This window comes from Neopelma chrysocephalum, unplaced genomic scaffold (assembly GCF_003984885.1).
Source record: "Neopelma chrysocephalum unplaced genomic scaffold, ASM398488v2 Primary Assembly neopelma1_96, whole genome shotgun sequence".
Taxonomy (NCBI): domain Eukaryota; kingdom Metazoa; phylum Chordata; class Aves; order Passeriformes; family Pipridae; genus Neopelma; species Neopelma chrysocephalum.
This window is the reverse complement of record NW_020897759.1, coordinates 2,629,252-2,644,746: the sequence shown is the minus strand read 5'-3', so window position 1 is coordinate 2,644,746 and position 15,495 is coordinate 2,629,252. Positions and strand designations below refer to the sequence as shown.

The window sequence follows — 15,495 nt, the reverse complement described above, 5'->3', positions numbered from 1 at the left end:
GTTAAATCACAGATTCAGATGTGTTTAAGGTGTCTTTTCTGTGCTCCTTATTGCAGTTGAGGAGAAGAACCAGTACAAAGAAAAAATGAGTAATTTACCTGTGTGTGCAGCTATGAACTGGACAGGGAACAGGGCAATTTTACTATTTTGAAGTAGAAAAGAAATTGCCCCAACCATGCAAGACTTTAGAGTGGGATAATATTCTAAAGAGTGGGTTTATATAACAGCCCTTTTTGGCTACTGGACACGTTTGGCCTTAACAGTTTCTATCACTCTGCATCCAAGATTTTATTAGACAGCAGATGTCAGTTACTACCTTCTGTGCATCAGGCCACACTTCCTTGCTTGCAGCTGGTAGTGGAAAGCACTGAGTCTACCCATACACGTGGCCACTGCTCAGACTTGCTCCTCCTCAGCCCCAAGCAAACACTCAGGACCCAGCAGGTTTAGCCCATTGCAGCACTCCCCTTCTGTTGGGCCCTTTGTGCCCTTTGTCTGAGCAGAGATAAAGACAGGGAGGCAAGGGGAATGTGGTTCACACTGGCAGGGGTGCAGAGCTAAAAACTCCGTCTGCGTGCACGTGCATACACACACGCTTGTGTGAGCAAAAAGAACAATCCCTGCTGCTACCAAAACTGCTGGAGCTGTGCCATTGAATTCCCTGGAAATATCTAGAAGTTCATCACTCATATGCAATTACTGGAGCAAGCTCCCTGTGGTGTAAAGCAGGCACAGCAGCTGTCCTCCCCTGTGCTGGGCAGTCTGTGCTCTCTGGAAGAGCTGCGCCTCCACGCTCACCTCCTTCCCTCACACCAGCAGGTGCAGGTGGAGTTGTGAACTACACACTCCATGTGCACAGGAGGTGGTGCTCAGCTGATGGTCAAGCCATCAGCTTGTGCTCTTTCCTGGCAAACACAATCATACCTGCATAACCTCTTTGGGTACCTCACAGCCTTAAGCAATAACCACTGCCAAAAGAGACAGAATAGGTAAAGAACATGCAGGAGTTTCTACTGTGTCAATCCATCTTTTTTTTTGAGTACAGCTCAAGTGGATTTAGGTTTATTCTCACCAACTTTTTGTAAATGAGACTTAATGGACCTTTGGTGAATAAATAAGACTTTTTTTTTTTCCTCAATGAGGGCTAAAAAATGTATTGGGAGCAATATACACAGTCATCAACCTCCTTTCAAGCAACTTAATTTTCCCTGTCTCTCAGTTCCCATCAAGCCTGTGACAATACCTTAACAGTCCATCAAGATGTCTCAGCAGATCTGATAGCTTCTTCAGATGCTATATGCTTGAAGTCTTCTTCCAGGCCTGAGAAGGGTAATATATTCTGGAGCACATCTGATCCAAAGAAGCCACAGATCTTATAGGATAAATAAACAGCAGCCATCCACTGGGAACTCCCAAGACCCGATGAAGTTTGTCTATGGATTTTATGGAATTATATCAAAGGGTCTGTTGCAGGGTAGCAACTGAGAAGTCGCAAGTGAAAAAAAAAAAGGCAAGAAAAAGCCTGGAAATGGGGAACAACAGCAGTCAACCTCAGACAGGAGAGGTAAGGGAAGAAAAGCTAAGCCAAATACATTATTGTATTTAACCAGGAAGGAAAGGAATGCCACAGGTCTGGTCAAGGGGAACATAAAGTTTAAGAGGAAGCAATGTGTGGTGCCAGGGAATAAAAAGCATCTGCAGGGAACAGAGGAAAAAGGGAAGGGGAGGAGAAAGAAGAGGGAAAATATAAAATATGAGAGAGTCTATTTTGGCTAAGCATCTAAACATTTAAGTGCTTATTTGAATGGCTTTCTCCAGCCGTGCTGAACTTTTGTGTAACATTCCCTTCTATAGCACCTCTCTTTAATGTTTCAAAAGGAAGAGGAACAGACTTTTTCAAAGCAATCTGCAATCCTCCTACTCTGGTGCTACATGGCATTTTTAAACACTATTGTATTTTTACTTAACTAACACACATATTTTGCCAGTCAGGATTCTTCAAGCTCTCACAACACAGGAGTTCGCAGACCATCCAAGAGTTTTGGTTTAGACAGGTTTTTTTTTTTTGACTTTTCTTTTTCTCTTTTTTTTTTTTCCCCCAGAGTGACACCAAATACAACGTTTATAGAAAAAATGTCTCTTCTCATGAAAAATCACATATATATGGTTTAGTACATTGGTAAGAGCAACTCACTCATTCCAGGCTCAGTCAGATAGCTGTAGCGCTTACGTAAAGCAAGGGAGACGAAGTTCTGGCGCCGGTCAGCTTTCTCCGTCTGCAACAAAACACAGCCCTGCTCAGTGCCTTCAGCATCCTACCCCCATCTGAACAGAATAATCCTCAAACCTCAGCAGGATGGGCCACCACAACCCCGCAAGGGAGAATGGATGCTTCCATTCAGCTTCAGGATGGCACGCTGAAGCCAAATTTGGGCAAGCTGGCAGGGAAGGGACAGAGCCGGTCTCTATTCCTGCCTGCCATGTGATGAGTGTCAGGCACGGTGGAGCAGGGAGCGTGGCTGCTGGAGGTGGTAGAGACCTGCTGTGAATGACTACCCTTCTGGAGCAAGCAGGTAAGGGACTGGAACCCTAAGAGTGAGCCCAGGGGTTCATTCCTGCTCACAACATCTCCACTAATGAGGCAGAAGAGCTCAGATAGCAGATGCAGCTCATGATGCTGCCTTCAAGTATATCAGTGCTATATTATCCCATTATCACTTAATAAACTGCTTCACACTACTAGAAATGGTGTGATATTATTCATTCTCTGTAAAATAAACCACCTTTGGCTAGAAACAGGAGATCAACAGAAAAGACTGCAGGTACAGACATAAAACATTCATCAGAGTACAACTTAGACCGATTGAATATTTCGCCCCAGATTAATTTGTCCCAAAAGCACATACACCACAATGTACACTGGCTTTAAAGTGAATACATTAAGGACAAAAAAAGGCATGGGAGGGGATTTTTTAATATGCACAAAATGTAAAGATGTGGATTAGAAAGCAGACTACTATTAACTGATAAATTGCATCATAAGTTGCTGCATTCAGTGGCATGGTTGCTAGTGTGATGTCTTAAGTATTAATGGTCCTCCAGAGATCAACTCACTTGAATATGTGGCTAAAAATATGGTTTTTTTAGGAAGGAAACTATTATTATAGCTATATAGTAGCTCACTGGGAACAAATTCTGTGGAGCTAAAGTGATGTGGTTCCTATTATTATTTTTTAACATGTAAAGAATGTTTTTGTTTGGTTGTTTTTTGTTTGTTTGTTGGTAATTTTTTTTTTAATTATTCTGATCAGCAGGTGACAACTGCTATTCATTTGCCACCAGGAAGAGGAAAAAAAAATTGTTGCTAGGTAAATGGGAAACATCTATGTAGTTTCTTTTATAAGATGATCTCAGCTACTACTACCTCTAATGAGTAAGACCCATTCAACTTCCTGACAATCTAATATTGCAGTTTCCATCAAACAATGGATTTTTAAGCTGCAGATGTCTGAGATTTATTTGAAAATAGATTTGAACACAATATGTAGAAATTTTTCTTGGCTGCTTTGCTTTTCTGAAAGAATCCAGTTTAGTTACAGAGGTAAAATATTACAAGGCTGTTATAGTGGCCTCAGCAATACATTTTTCCTTCTCAGAAATACAAGTCAAAGCATGGTCAGTGTTACTCCAAGAGGTAAAATCTTATCCACTAAACTCTTCTTGATTTTGACAAAAATGGACTTGGTCTGATATTTAAAATGATATAATTTTTCATGAGTTAAATTTTAGACAGCTATTATTCAATGCTTCATTTAATTTCGTAATATATAATCATGTTTTTTCCACATTTGTGCATTTATACTGTTTTGCAACAGAATATCAGACGTCGAGGATACAGTTATTCTGTAGGTATCATTTCAATGCCATAGATTAAAAATAGTTTTTTGGGTTTTTTTTCTGTAACATATTATTTTTTTTTCACTAAATCTGAAGGAAATAAAAACAGAAGACAGTGTTTATATTACCTCATCATCTTGATCTGACTCTGTTTCCTTTTGGTCCCAAGATGCATTGCAGAGACAAGGAATATTATAATGGACAGCAGGGAAAAGAATATCAGGATATGAAAAGGACCAAATTGGGAGCACAAAATGCAAGCTGATTTATAAGGCAAAGCAAATCCAAAATGTCAACAGAAAAGAAAAAAAAAATCTTACATCCAATGCAAATAAACACGTGACATTACTGAAAGCATAAATCTATGACTTGCAGGCTGAAGCATGAGCTGTAAACAGAATTGTAAAAATTATAGGAACTTGACACCACAGTAACAAGAGACTTTAAAAGCGTTCTACATACAAGAAACCAATAAAACAGAAATTTTAAAAGCCTTTATCATATTCCAAAGCATTCTCATTACTGACAACTCACAGGGTTTCTTTATCACTAGCAGGAAAAGAAAAAAAAATAGACAAAAACTAAAGGAACAGAAATAAATCCAACCCAACCAATAAGGAAAATATTTACTTTTCCCAACAAATACCTTTTTGTGTGCTGGTAGAGTGATATTCAAGTTGCAAACAGCTGTTTGTGGCAGTCCTTTTGTAGTCTTTGGTTCTTTCAAAAACGATAATCGACCACAGGGTTCCTGGCTGGTGTCTCTTACCTAGAAAAGAAATTTGAATACAGTATAGTAACATGTAATAATTCAGATTCCTAGAGGAGGTTTCTGGAGAGTTTCTCTGAGCTTCTCTCCACAAGAAGCTATCTAGTGTGTAAGGACCAATGATACTGAGCTGGAGCTCAGCCTGAGGTGCTGAAGGAGAAAAGGTGTCACCATGAAAGGGTTGCATCAGCCTGAAGCTCTCTGATGGGCAATCCATGCAAGACAGGTTGTTGAGTGTGCCCAACCAGACAGTTTCATACTGGCATATTACTGACAGACATTTTCTGCTCACCTTCATTTTTTTCTGCCACTTGTGCTAACCAAAATGCTTAAACACTTCTTGAGCGCGGCATCTATGACAAGGCTAAGGAAAGTGAGTGTCCATTCATGGCAATTTAGAGATGAACAGTCTGTGCACACTTTTTGAAGGTTGTTCTGTATTAAAGTATGTTATTGAATGCTACTCCTTTGCTTAGTCCCTGGGAAATTGTGATCTACTGGTAATAAATATGCTGGAGGTCTAATTTGAGATATGGTTTTAGTGAATCCATATCATGGGTATTCTGTTCCCAGATCTGCCAGCAGCTCTTTTGTGGCTTCAAGCAAAGCCCCCTCTCCATGTTATTCATATATTAAACAATTACACTTACATTCTTGGGGCAAGTTAGTCCTACAGGGCTGAAAAAAGGGAGGGAGAGGCAGGAGGGAAGAAATCAGCAGGATCATTTGCTTTGTTTTGCTTTTACCTTGATAGAGAATGGCAGTCTATTTTCTTTGAAAGCATAAAAATTAAAAACAAGCTGCTGTCCTCCTTTAGTCAAAGGGGCCAGATTTCCATAGCAATCAACGTAAATAGGTTTTCCTTCCAGAACCTATCAAAGCAAGAAATAGAAGTCAATGAAACCTCTTTTCATAGTAGATCCATGCACATAAGTGTATCACGATTTCCCCCAACACAGTTCCTGAGTTTAACACAAGTCCCCACCCAGATTAAATTCAACAACAAAGTAGAAAACCACTGTGCGTTATGGCGAGGTATTTTGAGTGCAGACAGTTTGGGAAAACATGAGCTACATGACTGGCTTTTCTGGAGTAAAAATGTGTAGACTTCTTCAAGAAACAACGAGTTGGTAACTACATATTCACCACAAACCAGCCCTACTCATGACTGTGTGCCTGTGGGGCCAATGAGAAGGAATTCCAGGTCAGCTGTCTGCAAAGCCCAACCAGGGCTACTTGACAGCAGCGAGTACAAAACCCACTGCAGACTGCACTGGGGAGACATTTGGAGACAGGTCCTCATGCTCCTCCTTCCATCTTGTATTTTTTTGTCCTCCTTTCCAGAAGTTTTTTGACACAGCCTTGGTGTGAACCTTTATTTAACTTAACAGGGCGTATAGTGGCTTTTGCAGGACCTGCTGCTACTCGGAAAACACACACTGTCCACCTACAAAGAGGAAGCCAGCTGCAAGAACTGTACCTCAATGTCTTTGCTTCTTGCAACTTCTTCAAAGTTCTCTTGTTGCTCCAAAGTTTTGTCCACTTTGTCATCAGTCATGCAGAAGCAACGCAAATTGGATTCCACAGGGTCATTCATTTTGGCAAATATCACAAACTTTGCCATATAAGGAACGCATATTAATTCTCTATAAAGCTGTGTTGCCAGCCCAACAGTCTCTAGTACTTGGTGGCAGTCTGCGAGCCAAAATCTGAGTGGGAAAAAGTAAACCATTAAATCAACTTTCCATATTACTCAAACATTGCTTAAACCTTTAAAGAGAAACCATGTTCTGTATCCTTGGTCATTCTGCATGTGTGTTGTCCTTGCAGACTTCCTAAAGCTGCAATTTTCCTTCTACTTGCAGTGTTGTTTTAACCACCTAAAAATGAGAATACCTGGGAGTGAAATGTTGGCATACTTATTTGGCCCTTTTCACACTAGTATCTCATAAACCTGTCTATTTTAAGGCTCATTTGAAGCCAAAGCAGGGAAATTGTATTTCTTGTGACCACACACTGTGTATATTGAAATGTGCTGCTGCACTGTACATTGATTTGCTAAAACAAACTCCCTTATAACACATACATACAGCAAAATCACATCTCCCATTTAGGTTGAACCAAATATGCCCATGGTGAAGCTTCCTAGAGACGGGTGTTATATTGTTATTTTCTCATCTTATGATTAAAAGTTGGAAGACAAATGTGATGTAAGTTATAAATATTTTAGTTTATATTTTGTATCAGTCTTTTCCACAATATTTCAGCCCTGATCTATTTGGTTCTTCCAGCAATTCTCTCTTTTTATAAAGGTTTTTATAGTTGCAAACATTGTTTATTGCATGATAAACTCTCTACGTGCTATACCACACATTTTCTCCTCTAGGATGCATGATTTCTACAGATATTGTTGAATGCCTCCAATGAGCAAGTATGTCCACTAAGTTCATAAAAATTAATTTCAAGCCATCAGTTTTTGCAAATGATATTTTTAGAAAGCAACTTAACGTAATTTTCAACTAAAAAGCCCAGAACCAGAAATTGAATGTCTTTACATTTTTAAACAAATACATTTTTATGAATCCTCCCAAATTGTTTTTTTATGGAATGAGCATTTTAAGCTTTCCCTTTCTCTTGCCATTTGCAGAAAAAACACAAAGCCCTGTGTGGTACGGCAGCCTTCAGAGAAACAGCATGTGTAACTGCCAGGAGACACCACCACAGCAGAAAAGGCAGGACAAAGCTTCACGTGCAGCCCTGGACGTGTGGGATGCTGATATGTAGTGACAAAGCGGCATCTGGTCCATTACCGCTTCATCAGTCTTGCAAAAGACTTACAGAAAGCCAAAACACAACCCCACAACCATGCACATTGTTAATCAAGGGAAGCTACTCCCCAGGTGCACTTGGCAAGCTCTGCTCCCATACCTGGCTGAAACATTGGTTGTGAAGGAGACACAGTCATTTGAAAACGTCAGTGGAGTGGTGCCCGTGATGTCCTCCCACTGCGCAGGTGAAGTGCCTCCTGTGCAAATATAAACCACAGAGGTTTCCTTTCAAACACTAAGCACATACAGACCATGTAAGAATATCTCTATCTTCACATATAAAAAGAGAACCTAGACATTAATGTTTACCAACAGCTGAGCTACATGTTCTATATGACACCACACATTACACACCAAAACCGATGCTGATATAAGCAAAGAGCAAACCTACAAGTCAACAGCAAACCCCCCTTGATATCAGCTAGGACAGAATTATTTCTGCAAACTAGTTTTAGTGACAACCATGTTCAACAGCCAGGAACGAAATTCTTCATACTGGCTAAATAAAAAATTAGCATTTAATATTTTTTGGGAGAGTTCAATGGCATGAAACTAGATACAAAGCTCAGGGAATCACTGGAAGCCTTTCAAATGCCTTCAGTTGGCTTTGCTCAGGAGAGCTGATGTGAACTCCACTGGAGTTCCCTTACTGGAAAGCACAAGTTGTGAGTACAGAGATGTTGCTGTCACAGAAACCTTTGCAAAGAGCAGGATTTTCTCTAACCTGTAATGCTACATAGAAGTCGAAGGCTGGGCGTTGTGTCTCCTTTGTACCCGTTGGTTACACCTTCTCCTGACGGAGGCGGCACAGGAATTGTCATGGTTATTGGCTTATGAAATTTTCTTCTTCTTGGTTCCACAGTGACAATGGGACTGAAAGTTGCTTTGTTTCCAAGGATTTTTTTGACAATCTCTTCTGGAACTGGTTGAGCCTGTCAACATAAGGAACGTATTTAAACCAGAGCTACAAATTGGTTATAAGCATGCAGAAATATTTTCTAAAAGATAATTCTACTTTCCTTGTATTTTCTGTAGAATTTTATTTCGTTTTTTTTCCCCAGAAAGCCTTCTCCAATAACTCTCAAGGGTGATTATTAGTATAATTCATGCCTAGTATTTTTTTCAACAACTTACTTTTTATTTCCTAATCACTAACTTGTACAGTCAAACTATAAATCTCAGAAGGTTCCCTGCAGTATTTGCTTAGAGTTTTTCAGAACATGTTTGGTTTTGTTTTTAATTTACAGTGATGAGTGACACTAACTACAATTTCAAAAGGCAAAAAGAAGTCTATTCTGCACTTCAGAAGTGAGGACTAGACACTGTTTCCTGGAGGTGATGAACAATTCTTATATCTCTGCCAAACTAATTCATGCTCTTGAGGAACACTGCTCTCTGACTTACCTCTGTGCTCAGTGCTTCCTGTGCTTTTCCACTACAGATTATTAGAAAATAAATACTTGTTTGGGTCAAATTCATAATGAAATGCATTAAGCTACAGAAGATCTGTAAGAGAATTTCCCATTTTCTACACACAAAAGAGACAGACTTGGAAATGGGGTTTTGCATTCCTTTACCTTTTTTTTTTTCTTTTTTTAATTTAACTTCCAAGTCTGTTTCAATCAGTCTGACCCATCACTTGCTATTATTTGAACTGCACAGTGTACTGATACACAGAGAATGTGTAGGCACACTGCAGTCTCAGCAGTCACACCCTGCATTCAGAGTTGTCATGCTTCCTTCACACTAGGGAGTTCTGGGAAGACAGCTGTAGAATCATAAGAGCAGAACTTCCATTTTCTCAAGACTAATCATCTTTAGATGTGAAATACCATTAGAAGAAATGTTTCAGTGCAAATTCCAAGCACTGGAATCCAATCAGCATCTCTGTTTCATGAACCCATCAGACTTGCAGGTTATTAAGTTAATTTTAAAGCGACAATTAACAGAACTCAAAAAAAAAAGATGCCTCCTATTCTTATGGAATATTTCTCCACTTTCTGTGCAGTTTGTCTAAGGAGAGTTTAAGGCTATTTGCTCTTCCCGGATTTCATCCTTTGCTAGAAACACCAGTGGTGAATGTCCTGAGATACAGCAGATGTATATGGGAGGTTTTTGACCCAGTAACAGCTGGCAAACAGCTGCATGAAACCCTTACCAAACACATTCCTGTGGCAAAGGGCAGCCCAGTGACAACATTCACAAGCTGCTGCTTTGCCACAGGAGACTGGGACTGCACAGTGGCTGTGCAGCTCAGAGCTGCTGGCAGCCAACATGAGATAGCAGACAACAGCACTGAGGCTGCAGTGGCTCCAGGTCTTTGCGTTTCTCTCCATTCTCTGGGTGCTGAGGAGTTGATAAAAGGGGAGCTGGGCTTTTGGCACGGGGGGAGGACTGTGCTTCACCTACACCTGGGGGACACAGAGGCAGGGAGTGTGCCCAGGCAGACACATGCCCATTCAGGTATCAGGTGTGAACAGGACCCACATCACAACCCACTCCCAAGCAGGGTTCCTAGCTGCAAGTCTTGTGCATTAAGACCAACAATGTGCTTATAAATGCTGCGGATACAAACACCAGGGCATCTTTACCTGGAGCCCCACGCGGATTCTTTTGGTGAGAGCACCTTCGGGGAAGGACGCCTGGACACGTGGCACCGTCGTGCTGCTCAGCACCCCCCCCTCTGGGCCAATTTGGTTACTCTCCTGCTTGATTCGTGAAACCACTGCAAAGTACTGGGGGAAATCCTTTGTGACGATCCTGCAGATGCGCTTCTTCTCCAGCTCCTCCACGCTGTCCAGCTCTGGTGGGAGAAGACAGGGAAAACAGTCAGGCATTACTGCCCAGGTTCATCCCACACACATATGTGAGTGTGAGGTTTGGAATAAGGCTTAAAATGCTTAAGAAGGCTGGGGTTTTTTATTATTATTTATTTACTACGGGAGGAAAAAAAACAACATTCAGTGCTACAAATTATCAAGTTTTGGTTTGTTCTGTGAACTTTTGCATAAATCTTGACAATGAGGGCCAACAGCACCAGACACGCAGATCTGCCAGGACACCTGAGTACTCAGGTGTGACAGTCTCTGCAGCAGCACCAGCCATAGGATGGCAGGTTTGTCACACAGCACAGAAGTCCAAGGAGGGCTGAAGGAGATGTTCAAGTGTTTTCCCTCTCTCATCGCTATCTAGAAGCACACAAGTGCACTGATCTTTCTGTGCACAACTTCAAAAGACATTTATTCCCAGCCTCTTCCCTCATGTAGCTCCAACATGCAAAAAACCACAGGAAATCACTCAGTTCATGAACTCCCTCACTTCATGTCAGGCGTGCACTCCTAAGTCTGGCCAGCTAAGGCAGTTGAGAGAGTTATTTCCCAGACTGATATCCTTATAATCCTGAGCAGACACTGTGCTCTCCATTAAACTGTGGAAGTGACAGAGCTCTGTATCCCAGCACTACCAATAAAACCATAGTGAGCTTCCCTTCCCACATCAGGCTTTCAGTCATTGGGTTATCTGCCGCAAAACAACTGCAATGTGCCCCTCAGTTCCTGGAGAAACTTAATGCATCCTCAGACACACCTGAAACAGAACCAGGTCATCAACAATTAGTTCTCTCAGCTACATTCCCAGTTTGTAGGGTCACCAGGGCTCAGAAAGGTGCATAGAGTATCTACCCATATTAACTAATTAAATATGCAACATAGATACATATGCACTGGGGAAAATCTGGGTCAAGAATATATCCACTTATGCAACTATATGTGTGTGTGTGTATGTATTTGCACTGGTGAAACCCCATATGCAATGGTGAAATCCCTTTGATATAAACACTATTCAAAAATGGAGATAATTACATAACTGTCATGCATTTCTCCTGTAATTTTTTACACTTTTTATCTATTGTAACTGAGTTTCATTCCAGCACTCCACAAGTATCAACTCTTATTTTCCTCCTTAAAAACAGCACCACTAAAGAAAGTTTGTTCCTCAAAAAAAAGACTTTTTTATCAGATGCAGTAAGAGAGAGTAGGAAGACCAGAAATAATACTAAGACAAAAGACACTAGTAAAATACTTTATGTGACTGAGGTATTTTCCTCCTCTGAATACGTAAGCTCAATTACAGTTCCAAAAGAATTAGAATATAAATTTTGTAAAATGTCAGTTTTCCATTTTAAAACATTCAGCAGGTAGTTTGGATTAATCACACAGTGTTGCTGTGGAATATATGTACCTACCAGAAGAGGGTAATTTCTTATCCTTATGTCAGCTTCCATTTACTCTGACTCAGAGATTGATATCTGAAGCCCTCTAATGAATTAGGCATTCTGCCTGCAGCCTCTGGAAGCAGTGGCTTGTGCAGGAGACAAACTGGATTCTTGAACTCCCAGGCAGGTATACTCTTGGCTGGTAAATCCTAATCGTCTCCTGTTTGTTGCTACAGACTAAACCCACTGTAAAATGCTCACAGAGATGAAGGATAATTAAAATTCTCCTGAAGTAGAAAATCAGTGGTTTATACATTTCAAAACCCTTTGAGCCTGGCAGGCACTCTTCTTTAGAGGAGGAAGATGCAGAGATTAGAGTGGCAGAGGAACAGTTGGGCACGGAGGGGAGGGACTCTATACAGGGAGGTTATGTTTGGATAACACATGTGTAAGCTTCTATATGAAGCTGCCCTCTAACAGAAAAAAAAAGATGATGAGCAATCAAACCACCTCTCTGACTGCCCTGAGAAATGCAGCGTTAGCATGACAGAATTAATGAAACAGGGAAAACTAGTCCTGGGAGAGGTCACGTTTCAGGAACACACCTCATGCATTTCACAGAAAGAGCTACCATCATTACTATTTTCCTCAGCAGCTGATATTTCATTCCTATGCAAAGTGTTTCAGCTAAAAATCTCAAAGGATTTTTGGGTTAGTTGGTGGGGTTTTGTGTTTGTCACAGAGCTTAGCCACAGAGAAGTATGCCATATACCCCATCCTACAGATAGGGATGGTAAAGCAGGAAGAGGTAAAGCAGAAAGGTTAGTGGCAGAATTGGGAAAAATCTCCCAATGCCACTGTCTCCCGGGTTTGTGCTAGCAGCCCAGAGATCACCTAGGGCCATTAAGTTTCAGTAAGTCAGGAGAAAGGTAGTGTGAATACTCTGTGCACACGTCTTCTCCTGCCACCCATGTGTATGGTACACTTATCCTATGATGGTTTGGTGGGAGTAAGGGAGGAGACAGATGATGGAGAAAAGGGAAGGAAGGAAGAAAAGAATATCACACCTCCTCACCCTCTAATCCATGCTGCCACATGAGCATTATGCTGAGATTCCTGGATGGGAGAAGAGAAACCCAGCCATGTCCTCCATGGTCAGAGAGGGACCTCACACAGGGTGTCTGAGGTCAGGGAAAGCAATCACACCAGTTCTCTCAGGTGAGAGGCAGTTGTGGATCAAGTTCATCCTGTGTCTACTACCTTTCCTTTTTTACTTTCAGATAAGGTAACACAGAGCAAGTGTCTTCTGACTAGAAATGGAATAAGACAAGTCCCAGAACACCTGGCTGTTTCATGAGCTTCAAGATGGCTTTGCATGATCTGGTATCTGATTTCCCTTGCCAGGGCCTTAAAAGAATTTTGCCAGCACTGAAAAAGCAAATCTCCCTGTACTTCGCAGACTGAACAGCTCTCTGAGTTCTGCAACCTTCCCACAGCACTGGCTAAAGCAGAGCTGACCTTGTCACCATGCACAGACTGCAAGGTGGGGTGAGCACAGGATACCAGTTTTCCCCATATAGAGACGTGCCCATTAAGGAATTATTGCACTAAAAGTGTGGCACGCAGGAGGCAGCGTTCACATGGAGAAAAATACAGGAAATGGATGGAGGCAGAAAGAGTACGTGGCAAGAGGCAAGGAGAAGCTGAGGGCAGTAAGACTTGTCTTGAAAGTGCTGGTAACTAGACCCACACTTCCAGCTTCAGTATTTCACTTACACAGCTAGACACTCCCACTGCCACAAGGATGTTTCATCCTCAAATAAGGCAATGCCCTTTAAGTCTGTTTTCGTGCACTCTCTTATCTTGCCACTCGCAACACAAAGTTTAACAACAGTATGTTTAAAAACTTTTCCTGGAAATGAGGCAAAATCACTGCAGAGTGATTTATGGTGGTATTTTAAACTTCAGGTATACACAAGGTCACACTCTGGTTTGATCTGTAGATTCAAAGTAGTTATGTAAAAACTCCTGCTTCCCATCTGAAACCACACTGTACAGCTGCAAGCATACTGTAGCCACAAATATTTGCATTTCTTGGCTCACTCACTAGTTTGCAAATGACTGTCAAAAGATTAGCTACCTCAGCGTGTGCATCTGTGCCCATAATTTGTCTACGGGTACCTATAAAGGGTGCAGGAATGTAAAAAGCAAACATAAGTTATATCTAAAAGGAGCAAGTCTGAAAATTACAAGACAGAGAGCTCCTTCCTAAAAATAATAAATTAAAAAAATACGTATATTTTACTTGGTTCAAGTATAAATAAATGTAATGTGGCTGAGAGCTGTGAATTGCTGCCCTTGTGTTTGGAGACACACTCCTCCTATTCCTAAAAAGGCCAAGTTCCCTGTATTCCCTTAGCCCTATATTTGCCTAAGTACAGCACCATCTTTAAAATAAAACCTATTTAAACAGAAACCTGATTGCACTAAAGAAAAACTCTTTACATCATAGTTCATTGGTCTTTCATGGTAATAAAACAAAAGTTCTGCTATTATTTAATCCTGTATTAGCCCTGAAGTGGTGCCTCCTGCTCTGGAGTATTTTGGATCTAAGACAAGGTTTTCCAGCAGATGGTGCTGCTTCCAGTACAGAACAAAAGGTTTCCAGCAGTCCTCATGGAGGGGGAGCTTGATGTCCTTGTTCTCTCATCCCTGGTAGCTAACTGGGAGAGCAAAACAAGAAAAACAAAATAGAGAAGAAAACTGCATCATTAAAAACTTGGCATATTAAGGAGCCGGGAAGAAAGGTCTGATTGCCCTCCTTCACTACATGGGTAGGAAAGAACTAGTGATCACAGCAGGCCTACCACAGAATGGATCAGCTGCTTTTAACAGAAAATGGGCACTCCTGCAGCACCCTATGGCACTCAAGAGATGATTATGAAGATGAATTTTCTTACAAAGAAACACTAAACTTCTCTAAATGACTATGTGGCTGCTCTTTATTTAAATTAAATATTGCTTCTGCCTCCAGAGTTCATAGCTGGAATAAAAGTTCTTCCAAAGCTGTGGCTTCTGAAATGCAAGATACCCTTCCGGAACCAAGTCTAACTGTGGTATTTTGTAACAAACCAGTAAAAGTTCAGATGAAAAAAACCAGGTCACTCAATTCTACAAATTTGTCATTTTTTTTGGTCATCACTTGAAAGACCTTTTACACTGAAAAGGTGTCATTTAACTAGAGTGGAATTTAGCCAAAACTCTTGTGCTATTTTAATGCAGGGTGGGCTTTTTATTTTCCTAGTTAGAGAAGGATTAAGCTAAAATTAACTGAACAAATAATGGACACAATGGGTGTATCTGCAGTATTTTTTCTCCTTTTCCTCTCACAAATGATTGCCTGGATTTGTAAAAGTCATTCCTGAGGTTTGGCTTTTAAGGCGCCAAATATTTTTGCTCTAAGGGAATAACGTCCGTCACACTTTCTGCGATTCACTGGCTGCACGTACACCCGCTAACCTCAAACAGCAGCTCCCCAGAAGGAAAGAGCCACCTGAAACCCTCAATAGGTCAGAAAGTTGTACTGTGGCTACAAATTGTGAAGCTTATTATTCTAGGCTCTAAGTAGCAAGGACTTCATGTCTCCTTCTCTCAGTGTTTTTATTTATTGAGCTCTTCTCTGTAAAATGTCAGTTTATCCATATGGCACCTCTGGAGGTCTTTCATAAGTGATGCGAGTTGGAGCACTTTAGAATAGTATTTTTGTGCCCAGATTTCCTGTCCCAAAA

At 41.0% G+C, this 15,495-nt stretch overlaps 1 protein-coding gene across 6 annotated transcripts in view; it reads right to left on the bottom strand.

Annotated features, from left to right (window-relative positions):
* Positions 1–15,495, bottom strand: part of ANK3 (ankyrin 3) — a 204,340-nt gene that overhangs the window by 37,643 nt on the left and 151,202 nt on the right. For 5 of the 6 annotated variants that reach the window (XM_027694110.1, XM_027694111.1, XM_027694109.1 and 2 more), the window contains 8 exons: positions 10,086–10,297; positions 8,219–8,426; positions 7,595–7,691; positions 6,147–6,375; positions 5,413–5,538; positions 4,544–4,666; positions 4,026–4,052; positions 2,195–2,276 (listed from right to left, as the gene is read on the bottom strand). In XM_027694110.1, coding sequence (XP_027549911.1) covers positions 2,195–2,276; positions 4,026–4,052; positions 4,544–4,666; positions 5,413–5,538; positions 6,147–6,375; positions 7,595–7,691; positions 8,219–8,426; positions 10,086–10,297 — 1,104 coding nt within the window. The remainder of the gene's footprint in view (positions 1–2,194; positions 2,277–4,025; positions 4,053–4,543; positions 4,667–5,412; positions 5,539–6,146; positions 6,376–7,594; positions 7,692–8,218; positions 8,427–10,085; positions 10,298–15,495) is intronic. The other variant, XM_027694112.1, reaches the window with a different exon arrangement.